The sequence below is a fragment of the Panthera onca genome, chromosome B3, assembly GCF_046562875.1.
Source record: "Panthera onca isolate mPanOnc1 chromosome B3, mPanOnc1 haplotype 2, whole genome shotgun sequence".
Lineage (NCBI taxonomy): Eukaryota > Metazoa > Chordata > Mammalia > Carnivora > Felidae > Panthera > Panthera onca.
In genome coordinates, this window is record NC_138344.1 from 12979501 (window position 1) to 12991832 (window position 12332).

The 12332-nt window shown below is 45.4% G+C and overlaps 1 protein-coding gene and 1 long non-coding RNA gene across 6 annotated transcripts in view; both read left to right on the plus strand.

The window, feature by feature from the left end:
* The window catches only part of LOC132668744 (uncharacterized), a 324417-nt gene that overhangs the window by 138887 nt on the left and 173198 nt on the right, over positions 1-12332 (plus strand). The gene's annotated exons all lie outside the window — the stretch shown is intronic.
* Positions 1-12332, plus strand: part of MCTP2 (multiple C2 and transmembrane domain containing 2) — a 239439-nt gene that overhangs the window by 82907 nt on the left and 144200 nt on the right. For all 5 annotated transcript variants that reach the window (XM_078448969.2, XM_078448972.2, XM_078448971.2 and 2 more), the window contains exon 5: positions 12007-12149. In XM_078448969.2, the coding sequence (XP_078305095.2) occupies positions 12007-12149 (143 nt within the window). The remainder of the gene's footprint in view (positions 1-12006; positions 12150-12332) is intronic.

Sequence of the window (12332 nt, forward strand, 5' to 3'; positions counted from 1 at the left end):
TATTACTATTATTTTAGCAGTTTTTTTTTTTTAATTTTTGTTTTTTTGAGACAGAGACAGAGCATGAACAGGGGAGGGGCAGAGAGAGAGGGAGACACAGAATCCGAAGCAGGCTCCAGGCTCTGAGCTGTCAGCACAGAGCCCGATGCGGGGCTCGAACTCACAGACTAAGAGATCATGACCCGAGCTGAAGTTGGACGCTTAACCGACTGAGCCACCCAGGCGCCCCTAGAGTTTTCTAATTTGTTATTTGCCTTCTAGTTTTGTTTATAGAGTTTTGTGGCAGAGATCTTTTCAAGTCTTACAGTCCTATTCTAGAGAATTTCTTCTTTTGTTTTTATAGCAAGGAAGGCCTTTCTCTCTCGAAAGGGAATACGCATCCACCTATATTCATTCTCTTTGCTACTTCGTTTTGCCTTTTTCCTTTATGTCTTTGATCTGTCTGGAGTTTATTTCGATTTCTGGCTCAGAGTAGGAACTTAGATTTACTTCTGGCCAAATGGCTATTGAATTAGTTGGGACGAAATAGCCCTTTCCCTGCTGATCTGATTGCCACTTTCTAATCGTGTGTTAGAAACAGACACGGTGCCTATCAGGGCTGCTTCTTGGATTTCCCTTTGAATCTTCTGGATGTGGTTTTTGTTGTTGTTTGGATGCCAGCACCACCCCAGGTTTACTGTATCCAAAGGTCACCGTCAGTACTTTTTTGCAAGAAATGGGGCTTGCTTCACATCGGAGTACCTTCTCCGAACACCAGATGGCATGAGATCACTGGTATGTTGTGTGGGAGCCACGGAAACACAGCTGGCCGGTGTGGGAGAACGTCCTTTAAGAGCAAACTTGAGACGTTCGGCAGTGCAGCCACCCATCCCAGATCCCAGGTAGCGGGTGGCTTTTCTCCACTTGTTGCGCGTTGATAGCCCGCCAGGCTCCCACAGCCAGTAAGCGGAACTGATTTTTGAAACCTGTTTCTGTTGGTTCCTTTCCCACTTGGATGCGGGTCCTCCTTGGTCAGCCATGTTTGTCCTTACAGCTTTTAATGTGTTCCCACAACGGAGCCCTGTCCTCTGGGGATTTTTGTGGTATTTTGTTTTGGGAAACTGTGCGTCCTCAGCAGTTGATTAGAAGGCCCTGTGGCTGTCCCGTTTTATAGAGTCAGTTAAGCTCTTCTTTCAGTGGGATCCTGTCCCAATTCGTACGAAGGGCCTCGGAGCGAAACCGGCCTGTTTTCTGCGCCTGCTGCGTGTAACCAACCGCCTTCTATCCAGCTGAAGATCGTTGACTTGAACTTAAGGTAGTACGTCTTCCATCCGGTTGAATGGGGCTTCTCCATTGCCAGTGGCTTTTACCAGTGGTTCGTTTCTGTACCAAGATAGCACGTGCCCCACTGCATGCTGTGTTTATTTATTTATTTTTAAAATTTTTTGAAGCTTATTTATTGAGAGAGACAGAAAGGAAGAGAGAGAACACTCCCAGAGAGAGAGGGAGGGAGAGAGAATCCCAAGCAGGCTCTGCCCTGTCCGCACGGAGCCTGATGGGGGCCTGAACCTTGAGATTATGACCTGAGCCGAAATCAACGGTCAGAGGCTTCGTGGACCGAGCCACCCAGCTGCCTCTAAAGGGTTCTTTTTACTTACCCTGTTTCATTGTGATGTTGGTACGGTGCCCTCTGCCCCGGGGGGTGTGGGTGTTGTAAACAGAGGGCAAAATACAGAGGACGTATCGGTACGTTTCTGTATGTCCTGTGATTTCCTTGCGACATAATCTTGATGGGGTGGTTAGTTCCGTCTTGCCATCCGAACCCCAAAGCTTGACAACGTGCTGAATTTGGGGCAGCGGGCACGGCAGGCAACGTGATGAAGGGACCACCACCCTGTGATGACAAGTTGCCCCACTCCATAGCAACCCCAACCCACCACACGCTCACAAACGCTGGGAAGGGGGATTTCAAGAGGGCACGCTGTGCGTCGCTTCCCTTTGCCACACGCTGTCTGCAGCCTCCACTGGAACGACTTGAAGGTTGAGTGTGACCTGATTTGGGGGACTGGCCACCCGGAGGCCCACAGGCCAGTTTATACCAACGGTGGCAACCTGGGATGGGGTGCGGGGAGACAAGGGCTGGTCCACACGAGACCTCCCCATGAAGCATGGTGCCTCACGCTTGTCGCAGGAGCTCAGGGCTTCTGCCTTGAGGGTTCCCGGACGCCAGGCAGGAGCTGTATCAGCTTGCGTGGCACGGCTCTGGAAGGAAAACCGTGTGACTTCCTCCACTCTGTCTGGGTTGAAGCAGGTGCCCAGACTCAGAGGAATGGGACGGGTTATGCTTTAAAATTGCTCTAGTTATGGGGCACCTGGGTGGCTCCGTCGGTTGAGCGTCCCGACTTCGGCTCAGGTCATGATCTCACGGTCCGTGAGTTCGAGCCCCACGTCGGGCTCTGTGCTGACAGCTCGGAGCCTGGAGCCTGCTTCGGATTCTGTGTCTCCCTCTCTCTCTGCCCCTCCCCTGCTCATGCTCTGTCTTCGTGTCTCAAAAATAAATACATATAAAAAAATAAATAAATAAAATTGCTCTGGTTATGAAAGCTTTACACTGAAACGGGTCTGTGGCTTGAGGCTTGGCTCTGGGAACTCACTAACTTCACTCATCCTTTTCTTAAAAAAAATATTAATTTTTTTAATTTTAATTTTTATTTTTTGAGAGAGAGAAAGCAAGAGAGAACACTGACGTGCAGGGAAGGAGCAGGAGGGGGGCGCTGAAGATCCGAATCAGGCTCTGTGCTCCCTCACAGCAGAGAGCCCGACGTGGGGCTCAAACTCACGAACTGTGAAATCATGACCCGAAGTGAAGTCGGACGCTTAACGGACTGAACCACCCAGGCACCCCTACCTTTATCCATCCTTAAGACGACAGTATACATGGTCCTATCCCTGACAGTCTTTGGAGGATTAAATGGGAGCACGCCCAGTGTTAATGTCATTACTAAGCTTCAGTCCTTTGTCTCTTCTCCAGGGAGGTTGCTGCCTGTTTCATTAGGTTTAAATTTATGCTCAAATAATAGCCTGGGCTGAGGACACTTTTAGTATTCTTATTAATAGAAGGGACAGTGTTAGGGTATGAATAGCTATGTGTGCTTTGGCAGTGTGGATTTCTGGAACACCCCGAGCTGACCAGACTACAGATCTTGAAGTCTGTACCCTCTGCAGAAACTCGGGGAAGCTACATCCTTTGGCTGTGTGGCTTACTCTTCCTTTTTCTCTCTGACCCTCTTTCTAGTCTCTTTACATGGCTGCATCCTGGCCGCTGCCCTCCCTTCTCCTTTTTTTCTGTGTTGTTAGGCCTTTTTCTATCTTTGTCTGGGCCCATCTTTGTTTGATCGTTACGGGGACAATCATGCATGATGTTCACACCCCTGTATGCTTTGGATCAAGATCAGGGTCTTTGTACCTGATCAAGAACAGGTGTACAAAAGTCTTCTCCTAATGATCACTTCACCAAAAGTCAGTGTGCCCAATAATCTATTCACCAGATGGCCTATTTACTGATTTACTGAATTCCTCAATATATTGGCAGTGTTTTCCTTTAATCTATAGTGATACGTCTGTATGTATAAAGTTATTGGATGAGAACTTTTAAAAGCAGCTGGAAGTCTCTGGGTCATATCAGCCAATTGGTTTATGAAGACAGAATGAAAACAGCATTTTAAGTATTTAATTTGCCTGAGGCCAAACAAAAAAGGAGTGACTGGACATGCCATAGCCTAGGCTTCAGAGTCCAGAAACGGGATGACTGGGAACAGAAAAGGAGAGGATATTAGGGGGAAGACAGATGGGGAGGGAAACCTGGATGGGGTAGGTGGGACGGAAGGAAGTTTAGGATGGCAATGGTGCAGGGGAGGAATCCGAAGGTCCCAGGAAGACCTTGCTTCTGACAGCTCTAGAATGTCCCATTGCTTACCCCATACCAGCTTACAAATAGTCAAAATAAGCAAGTTTTGGTCACATTTTATAAAGAGTCAAAATAAACAAGTTTTCGCGAAACTGGGAATTTCAGATCACGGATCCCACTGTAAGTTGGTCAGTGGAAATTCTTTCACATGCTAGATTTTGGTGAGTTGCACGGAACCATTACACCCACAGGGTCTACCCATGGGCAGGCCTTGACCAAGGTGCCATTGGGGTCATTGCGCACGACAGACTCCTTTAGAGGAAAGGAGTCTGTCACATTCAGGAGAAAACTTCAGGAGTTCACAGACAGCAAGGCCTGAAGGTGGTTGGGGCGGAAAACTATTGTTTTGTGGTTGGTAACAGGAGAACAGCTCCTGGAAGCATAGAGCCGCCATTTGCAGCCTGATGGGCTAGGGAGATCCTGGGAACAAGCATGTTCCTTCATTCAATTGTCGTCGATAAAACCTGGCCTGGAATTCAGCTGGACCTGAACCTACTGCTACCTTAAGTAATACAGATTTCGCCCTACATAGGGAAAGTTGTTTCTTCTTTCCCATGTGATGGAGGAAAAGTACCCTCTGAATGTCCATAATGCCCATAATGGTTTCTGAAGGTGGGTCAAGAATGTGGCACTTGGACGCTTGATGTAGAAATCTCAGCTTAACTGCCAGGGGGCAGCAGCAGCCGCTCGAAAATCATCACTAGCTGTTTTTCTGGAAATCATTTCTGGCGCTTATTTAGCCAGCCTCAGAGAAAGTCAGAACTTATGGATCCCGTATAAAAACAGCTCAGGCTTGGTTATTTTTCTGACAAGAAGAAAAAATTCAAAATATGCATAATATTGAGAAGATTCTAATTTTTTTTTCACATTTATTACTGAGAGACAGAGCATGAGCAGGGGAGGGGCAGACACAGAATCTGAAGCAGGGTCCAGGCTCTGAGCTGTCAGCACAGAGCCCGATGTGGGGCTCGAACTCACGGACTGTGAGATCATGACCTGAGCCGAAGTCGGACGCTCAACCGACTGAGCCACCCAGGTGCCCCTTATTGAGAAGACTCTAAACGTATTTGATAAGGAGATTGAATAGCCCCTTATCACTCTTAAGCCAGAAGATAAGAAAAACATCAAATTGATCCTTTTCCGTGTTTCCAAATACTGTTCATACAGGATGAATTCATCGTTTTGTACCTGAGTTTCCCTAAAGACTTGACAAATAAGTGTTGACTTGAATCAGAACTCCTAAGATCTCCTAACAAAAGTTATCAGATATTACAAAGTGTGAACTTCATGTAAAAACGTGGAGATAATTCCCTTTCACAAACTGCTACTCTGAGAAATGCATTCAATTAGGAGAGCTTTCTAGCTTGACAACCTTTTGTTTGAAGAAACCGTATGGCTGAAGTGTTTTAACATGGCAAATGAGCTTTACTGATGGCAAATAAGTAAGTTTTGCCTACAAATATTGCTTTTGCATGGATTTTTATTTTCAAATTAGGAACGCTAGTTTTTCAAACCTATATTATATATACGTATGCCCCAATATACACATAAATGACCATTAAGCCGATTTGTATAAATATATTGATGGGGACAGAAGGAGACTGATGTATTATTGGCTGAAGAAGGCAGGTTAAAAATACAATATGAAGGCTGGTTTCTTTTTTGAAAAGTCAGAGTGTGCATGTAAAATCTAGGTACATATCAATATATTAAGCTTTTCTAGATGACAGTAATTCTTTCTTTCTTTCTTCCTCCCTCCCTCCCTCCCTCCTCCATTCTTTTCTTTCTTTCTTTTTATTTTAGTGTCTATTTTTGAGAGAGAGAGAACAGAGGAGGGGCAGAGAGAGGGAGACAGAGGATCTGAAGCGGGCTCTGTGCTGACAGCAGAGAACCCTATGCGAGGCTCAAACTCAAAAACGATGAGAGCATGACCTGAGCTGAAGTCGGATGCTTAATCAACTGAGCCACCCAGGCGCCCCATCTTTTCTTTCTATTTAGTGCATCTTTCTGCTTTTTCCCACATGGCCATGAGTTCTATTACAAAAAGCAAAGACAAGTTGTTTGTAATTAGTGCTTCATTACAGATTTATTTTATTTGCAGATTCTTTCTTTGATCTTGAGCCAGTCAACAGAATATTTGTTCCACGTATCACTTCCTCTGTTGTTTCTGACCATTTTTTCTTGTAATTCTCTCAATGTGATAGTAGCTACAAGTAATATGGTTCATTATGACTGTCTCCTTGATAGACCTGAGTTATCCGGTGTCCTTTTCACCAAACTATCTGTCGTTTTCATCAGGATATACTTGCAGAGTGATCCAAAATCGTCAGTGAATAACGTTAGGACTAGAGATAGGGCAGTAGCCAATACTCATGGATAGTTAGTGCTTTTTAATTTTTACTACAGTCCTTTCTTTCCAGGATAGCTCAGATCGTTTCATGGAGATTTTCCCAAACCACATGGGAGCTCGTAAGAAGTATGTAAGATAAGGAATTTTCTCTTCGACGTCTGCAGAGAAAAGGTGATACAAATTTCATACCTTTAGAGATGGCAATAGAAGAGTCAGTAGAGAAACAAACGGTACATGTTATGTTGGATAGGTAAAATAAGTGAATATTTGATTTGTTATAGACACCCCTTTTTAAATTAATCCAGTAGTAACACTTACTAACAAAGTAGCAATTGCTATGGGACCTGGTCAGTTAATGGCTAGAGTCTGCTATTAATGAAGTATATTCGTTCATTCAGTTCTCAAGATAAGAGGTTGGTATATTTTTTATAAAGGCTAAAGATAGTAAGGCACAAGGAAACCGAGTAAAAGTGCCCAAGGAAGGGAGATTTTACTAAAAGGCAGTCAGGCAAAGGAAGGTACGGGCTTGTCATCGACACACCATCTTATTTCAAATGAGATTCATTCCCTGATCGCATATTTATTCTCCCAAGACTGTGCACATTAGGCCATTTTTGGCATGCATCTTATCTTCTACAGCTTTGATTTGGAGGAATTTAATATTAATTTTCGTTTGCTCCTAGTGAAATATTTTCTATGTTTAAATAACTTGATGAAATACAGAGTAGAAAAGTTTTGAGCTGTTTGTATAGTTGTCTGTCTTAATGTAGCTCCTGGCAGAGTTCAGTTTTGTATTCTACACTGTGAAATTCCAAGGGAGGAGATAAACAGCTTCTCCCAGTGGTTTTGACTACCTAACCCTTTGAGTCCAGGGAGCCTCCGTGCAGGTGAGGTTCCGTGGATCACGGTTTGTGAAACCCTGGGTTACTTCTTCCGGGTACAGCTTTCTCCTCGGCCCTCAACTCCCTGGTGCTGCATTATCTCAACCACCAGGTTTTCCGGTTTAGCCTGTGTCTTCTGCCTTCTACATTATAAGCTCCTGCCGGGTTTATATTTCCAAAGCTTGGCCCTGATCGTTTTCCTCTCCTGTTCATACATAAACCTGAATTTCTTTCCCTCTTCACACTGAAATAATTCCAGATGGGCGAAGGATGTATGTGGAATGAATGAAAAAACTACAAAATCTTACTGTGCGAAAATTTTCTTCGAAGCAGAATGTTCAACTACAAAGCCATAAATAAAACTTGGGTACGTTTGACTAAATAAAAGCAAAGCAACAAACAAAAAAACTTATCACAAGAAATAGCTTGACTATAAATAAATCATGACGAGATTTATGGCCAATGGCTGATATCCATAATTAAACACTCATTGAGATCCTGAAGCAAATGACAAACCGTGAGACCTTAGAAAAATGGACAAATGGAATGAATGGGAATTGCTCTGACAAATACCAATGTAGGTCACTAAAATATGAAAGATTCTAAACTTTGTTCAAAATGTCACCGAGAAAAATAGAGGTATCATTTTCCACCTGCCGTTCTTTTAAAATAAAGGCACAGAGCACCCAGTATTGGTGATCATGCAGAGAAACACGTACAAAACATATAGTCTTGGTGGGAATGTAAATTTGACAGACTTTGGAAGAACAATTTGACAGTATCTGTCAGAACCAGCTGTCCCAATGTTAGAAGTTCCCTCTGAATATACACTCCAAGACAGTCGTATAAGGATGTTTATTATAGTATTGTTTGCACTGAAACAAACAAACAAAAATGGAATGATGTAAGTATCCACTATTTGGTGGCTAGTTATGTAAGTAGTCAATAACACAATGAAAGTTTCTGCAGTCGATGAAAAGAAATCTGGTAAATCTGTGTGAACAGAACTGCGGGTGCTTTCATTGTGAAAGCGTGACGTCCAGTGCACGTAATATGATTGCTCTCGAGTTAAAATCAATTCTTGTATGTTTTTCCTGTAGTAAATCCACAAAAGCAGCCCGTGAGAGGAAGGGGCATGAGGAAGGTGTGAGAGAGTGCAGACGTGTCTTTTTCATTTCGTATCTTTCTGAGACCTGTGCCTTGTCTTGTTAAAAAAATTAAAAAAAAAAAAAAAAGAACAGGAAAAAGCAAACCATCCTCTCTTTGTCACCGAACAAAGACTAAACTCCGGATTTTGTCATTTTCTTTTTTATTTTTTTTTAAATGTTTTTGTTTTAAATTTATTTTTGAGACAGAGAGACAGAGCAGGAGCAGGGGAGGGGCAGAGAGAGAGGGAGACACAGAATCCGAAGCAGGCTCCAGGCTCTGAGCCATCAGCACAGAGCCCGATGCGGGGCTCAAACTCACGGACTATGAGATCATGACCTGAGCTGAAGTCGGACGCTTAACCAACTGAGCCACCCAGGCGCCCCTGGATTTTGTCATTTTCAAGCACTTTGGCCTCTGGCTCCAAACTGCCTGTTCAGCTTTATTTCTCATTACATTTTTTTCCACTTAATTTCCAGATCGGTGGAAATGCTGGTTTGGGCACCACACAGATCTTGTCATCTTGGTCCCCTCCCTGCTCCCCGGCTTCAAAGCCAGTTCCTTCTGCTAACATGACTTCAGCCCTTCTCCGCGTGTTCGCGCCCACCCACATTTCAACCAGTATCTTTCTTTCAGCCTCCGCTGACACCCGGGCTAGAGGTAATCTCTCCCACCTGGGAAGTTCAGTTCTGTTTTGACACTTAACCTCTTGTTATAGTTAGTGCCCGCCTGCTGCCCGCCAGGTGCACAACCCCGGACCGGGACAGGATCTGGGACCGATTTACCTTCGTGACCCCCCACCCCCCCACCATCGTGCCTAGCACCGACCCAGGCTCTGAAGTCAGCCATGAGGGTTTGTAGCACATGGACAGTGTTAGCAGGCCTGACAGATACAGGGTCACGGGAGGCTTGACAGGATGTACTGTCCTTGAGTACGGGCAGAAGGAAGGACTGTCCCACATGTGCTCAGGGGTGTGCTTTGGTGCAGCCCTTTTGCAGGACCCATGAATGGCTGTTAGTCGCTCTGGGCACGCATCGAACCCCGGGGTGTCTGGGGTGCGGCAGGAGACTCAGGCCATTGATGCTTAACACCCGGATATTCTAAATTGGAGGGGGTGCGTGTGACCCCATAGGGTCCACATAGCCGAATGGGTGGCCACACCAGGATGGAGGTGCCTGTCTGCGCTCCCCCCCCAGCTTTATTCTCCTCCCGGAGTACCACACCACCTCTTTCTCCCAAAGAGCCTCATTGTTTCTGAAGCTCCCTGTAAAAAAAAAAGGTTGAAGTCCACCCATTCAAGGTGCTGTCTCATCATTTGTCTAATCGGGAGTTGCATTCCTGAGCCGCAGACCTCTTTTCAGAATTTGCCTAGTTGAGATGTCACTTCCCTGACAGTGAGGCTCTTAGGCTCAGCGAGAAAATCACCATGTGCTCCCAGCGCCCCCCCTCCCGTCCCCCCCCCCGCCCCTTTCTCAAATTTTCCCTAACAATTAACGCCACACTAACTTTGACACCCTTTTTCCTTGTTTGGCTTTGTAAACCCTGGTCCCTTTTTCTATTAATTCCAGACATTAATATTTTCTTTCACGCAACTGACGCCATTCACCCGTGAAACCGTTTGAACATTATGTAGCTGTCAGGATGCCTGGGGATTACCCAGTATGCTTTGCCTGTGAGAAAGTGACACCGCCGAGGCCTAGTTTTGAGATGTTTATTTTGAGAGTGCGCTGACAGGCATGAAGGCCCGATCCCAGAGTGGCAATTTCATTTAATTAAAGGCCTCTTTTTATTAGAGTCCCTCCCCCCCCCCCCCGCTCGCCCCCACACACTTTTTTTTATATATATATATCAGAATGATTGTTAAAGTCTGACTTGCCGGAGGTGTCCCCTTGTACTGTGAGAGGGAGTGGGGGCAGGTGGCTCGCTCACTAGTCACTGTGCCACTAAATGGCTGTGAATGCCTTCCTGTTTTACTGTCCTGTCCAGAGCTGCAAACTAACATGACGTGTGTGTGTGTGTGTGTGTGTGTGTGTGTGTGTGTGTCCGAGATTAAAATAAAGACCGCTGGACTTCTGCCCCCGTGTCGGCAGACTTAAAATGTGAGAGTCGAGTGCGTACGTCTGCATATTTGCGGTTGCATTTCTCGGTCTTCCGGTTCGAAGTCTTGCAAAACTGGAAGGCTCCCCCACCGCCCAGATCATTCTACCTCGGTTCCTCTGTTGAGACTTCTAAACAAGGTAGATGACCTTGCTGGATAGTGACACCTGTTTCTGTTAAAGAAGGAAGTTGGGGAAGATCGTGTGTTCAGTCATTGCTAATAATGCTGCTGGTAAATAGAAACCCAAAAGAGGAGCTTGAGAGAACAAAAGCTTAGTGATCGGTAGTTACAACCTGGTAAATGTTTGCAACAGAGTAGCCGAATTAATTTTTGACCTAATGGTTTTAGACTCTGAGGCTTGACTTTCTATCAGGAATTCGTGATCGATACATGTTTGGGGGGGCCTGTGTTGGGCACCGTCCACGGCACCTGGGACACATCGGTGGATGAACCGGACTCGCACTTACTCATGGGTGTCTGTTTCGCAGTTAATTATACTATCCTCATTCCTCCGATCAGATTTTTTTTTTTTTTTTGTCTTTCTTTGTGGCGTTATCGGCTGGCCTTCAGTTATGCCCTCACTGCTTCTGCATTCATTCGTGGCTTCTTTATTCATCATTCATGAGGTCTTAATGCACAAGTGTGTCCCAGATATGACCGTCTACTGGCAGGCATGCAAGAGACATGCACAGCACAGAATTCATGGTTTATGTTGACCGGCTATTTTCTTTTTTTTTTTTTTTCTTTTCCTCCCCTCCACTGTTCTGAAAGTGTGGAGGAAGGTTTGTCACAGCCCTTCCTTCTGCTTTGGGTAGAGTGGCTGGAGGGACATTATTCATTCTTTTTGGTGTCTGTTTCAAAGCCCCCCGGGCGGGTCAGGGGTATCTGCCCTGAGGCCAGCTGAGGGCCTGGCTGGTGTGGCATTCAGCAAGGCCAGGGTGAGACAATGTCCCCGGCTTCACTGCAGGTGCAGGAGGCAGCAAAGAAGGGCAACTTTGTCGATTTAATCTCCATGCCCCCCAGTGCCCCCCGTCTTCGTTCCCGTTGCCCCATCTTTTTGAGCCCGTGGTTCCCGAGATTGATTGATTTATTATGATTATATTCGAAAGTACAGCGTTCTGTCGAGTCAGCCATCTGGCCGGACGTTTGAAAATGGTTTCTTTCCCTTTTCGCCGACTCGCTGCCATTCTTGGGAGGGGCGGGTTTCTCCCCAGGACTCCTGACACCGTGGGCTGGGACGGGTGGATTTTGTCTCTTGCATTTTTGTGGGTAACGTAGCAATGCCATGGGATGAAACGAAACAGAAAAAGCTCGAGGAACCCATTGGTGTTCCACCACTAAGGGCAAAGAAGAATCAGTCATTTACCCCAGATTGTTTCTTTTCTTTTTTTTTTTTTTTTTTTTTTTTCCCTCTCCTCTCCACCCCTGGGGCCTTCAATCTCTGCACAGGGAGACATTTGTTCCGGGCGTGCTCAGGAAAACGCTTGCAACCAGGGGAGTGTAGAAAGAACCTTTACTTAAGGGAGATCCTAGGCGTTGACGTGCATTTTTAAAAACTGTCTCACTCTCTCTTTCTTTTTAAAGGTACCAGCGATCCCTATGTGAAATTTAAGCTGAATGGGAAGACGCTGTACAAAAGTAAAGTCATATATAAGAACTTGAATCCAGTATGGGATGAGGTAGTTGTACTTCCCATTCAAAGCCTTGATCAAAAGCTCCGTGTGAAGGTAATCCCAGATGGCTTTCAAGTCTGCTCTTTTATTAAAAACGCTGATGTCTCAGCAATCCTTGCCCCCTTAAAAAGTCCACGTCCCCAAATTCTTTTATCATTATTCGGCTCTGGGCGGAAAAACATTCGTGTGCAAGGGATTGTTTGCACACTTCGTTGAAAGCGTGTGTTTTGTTTTCTC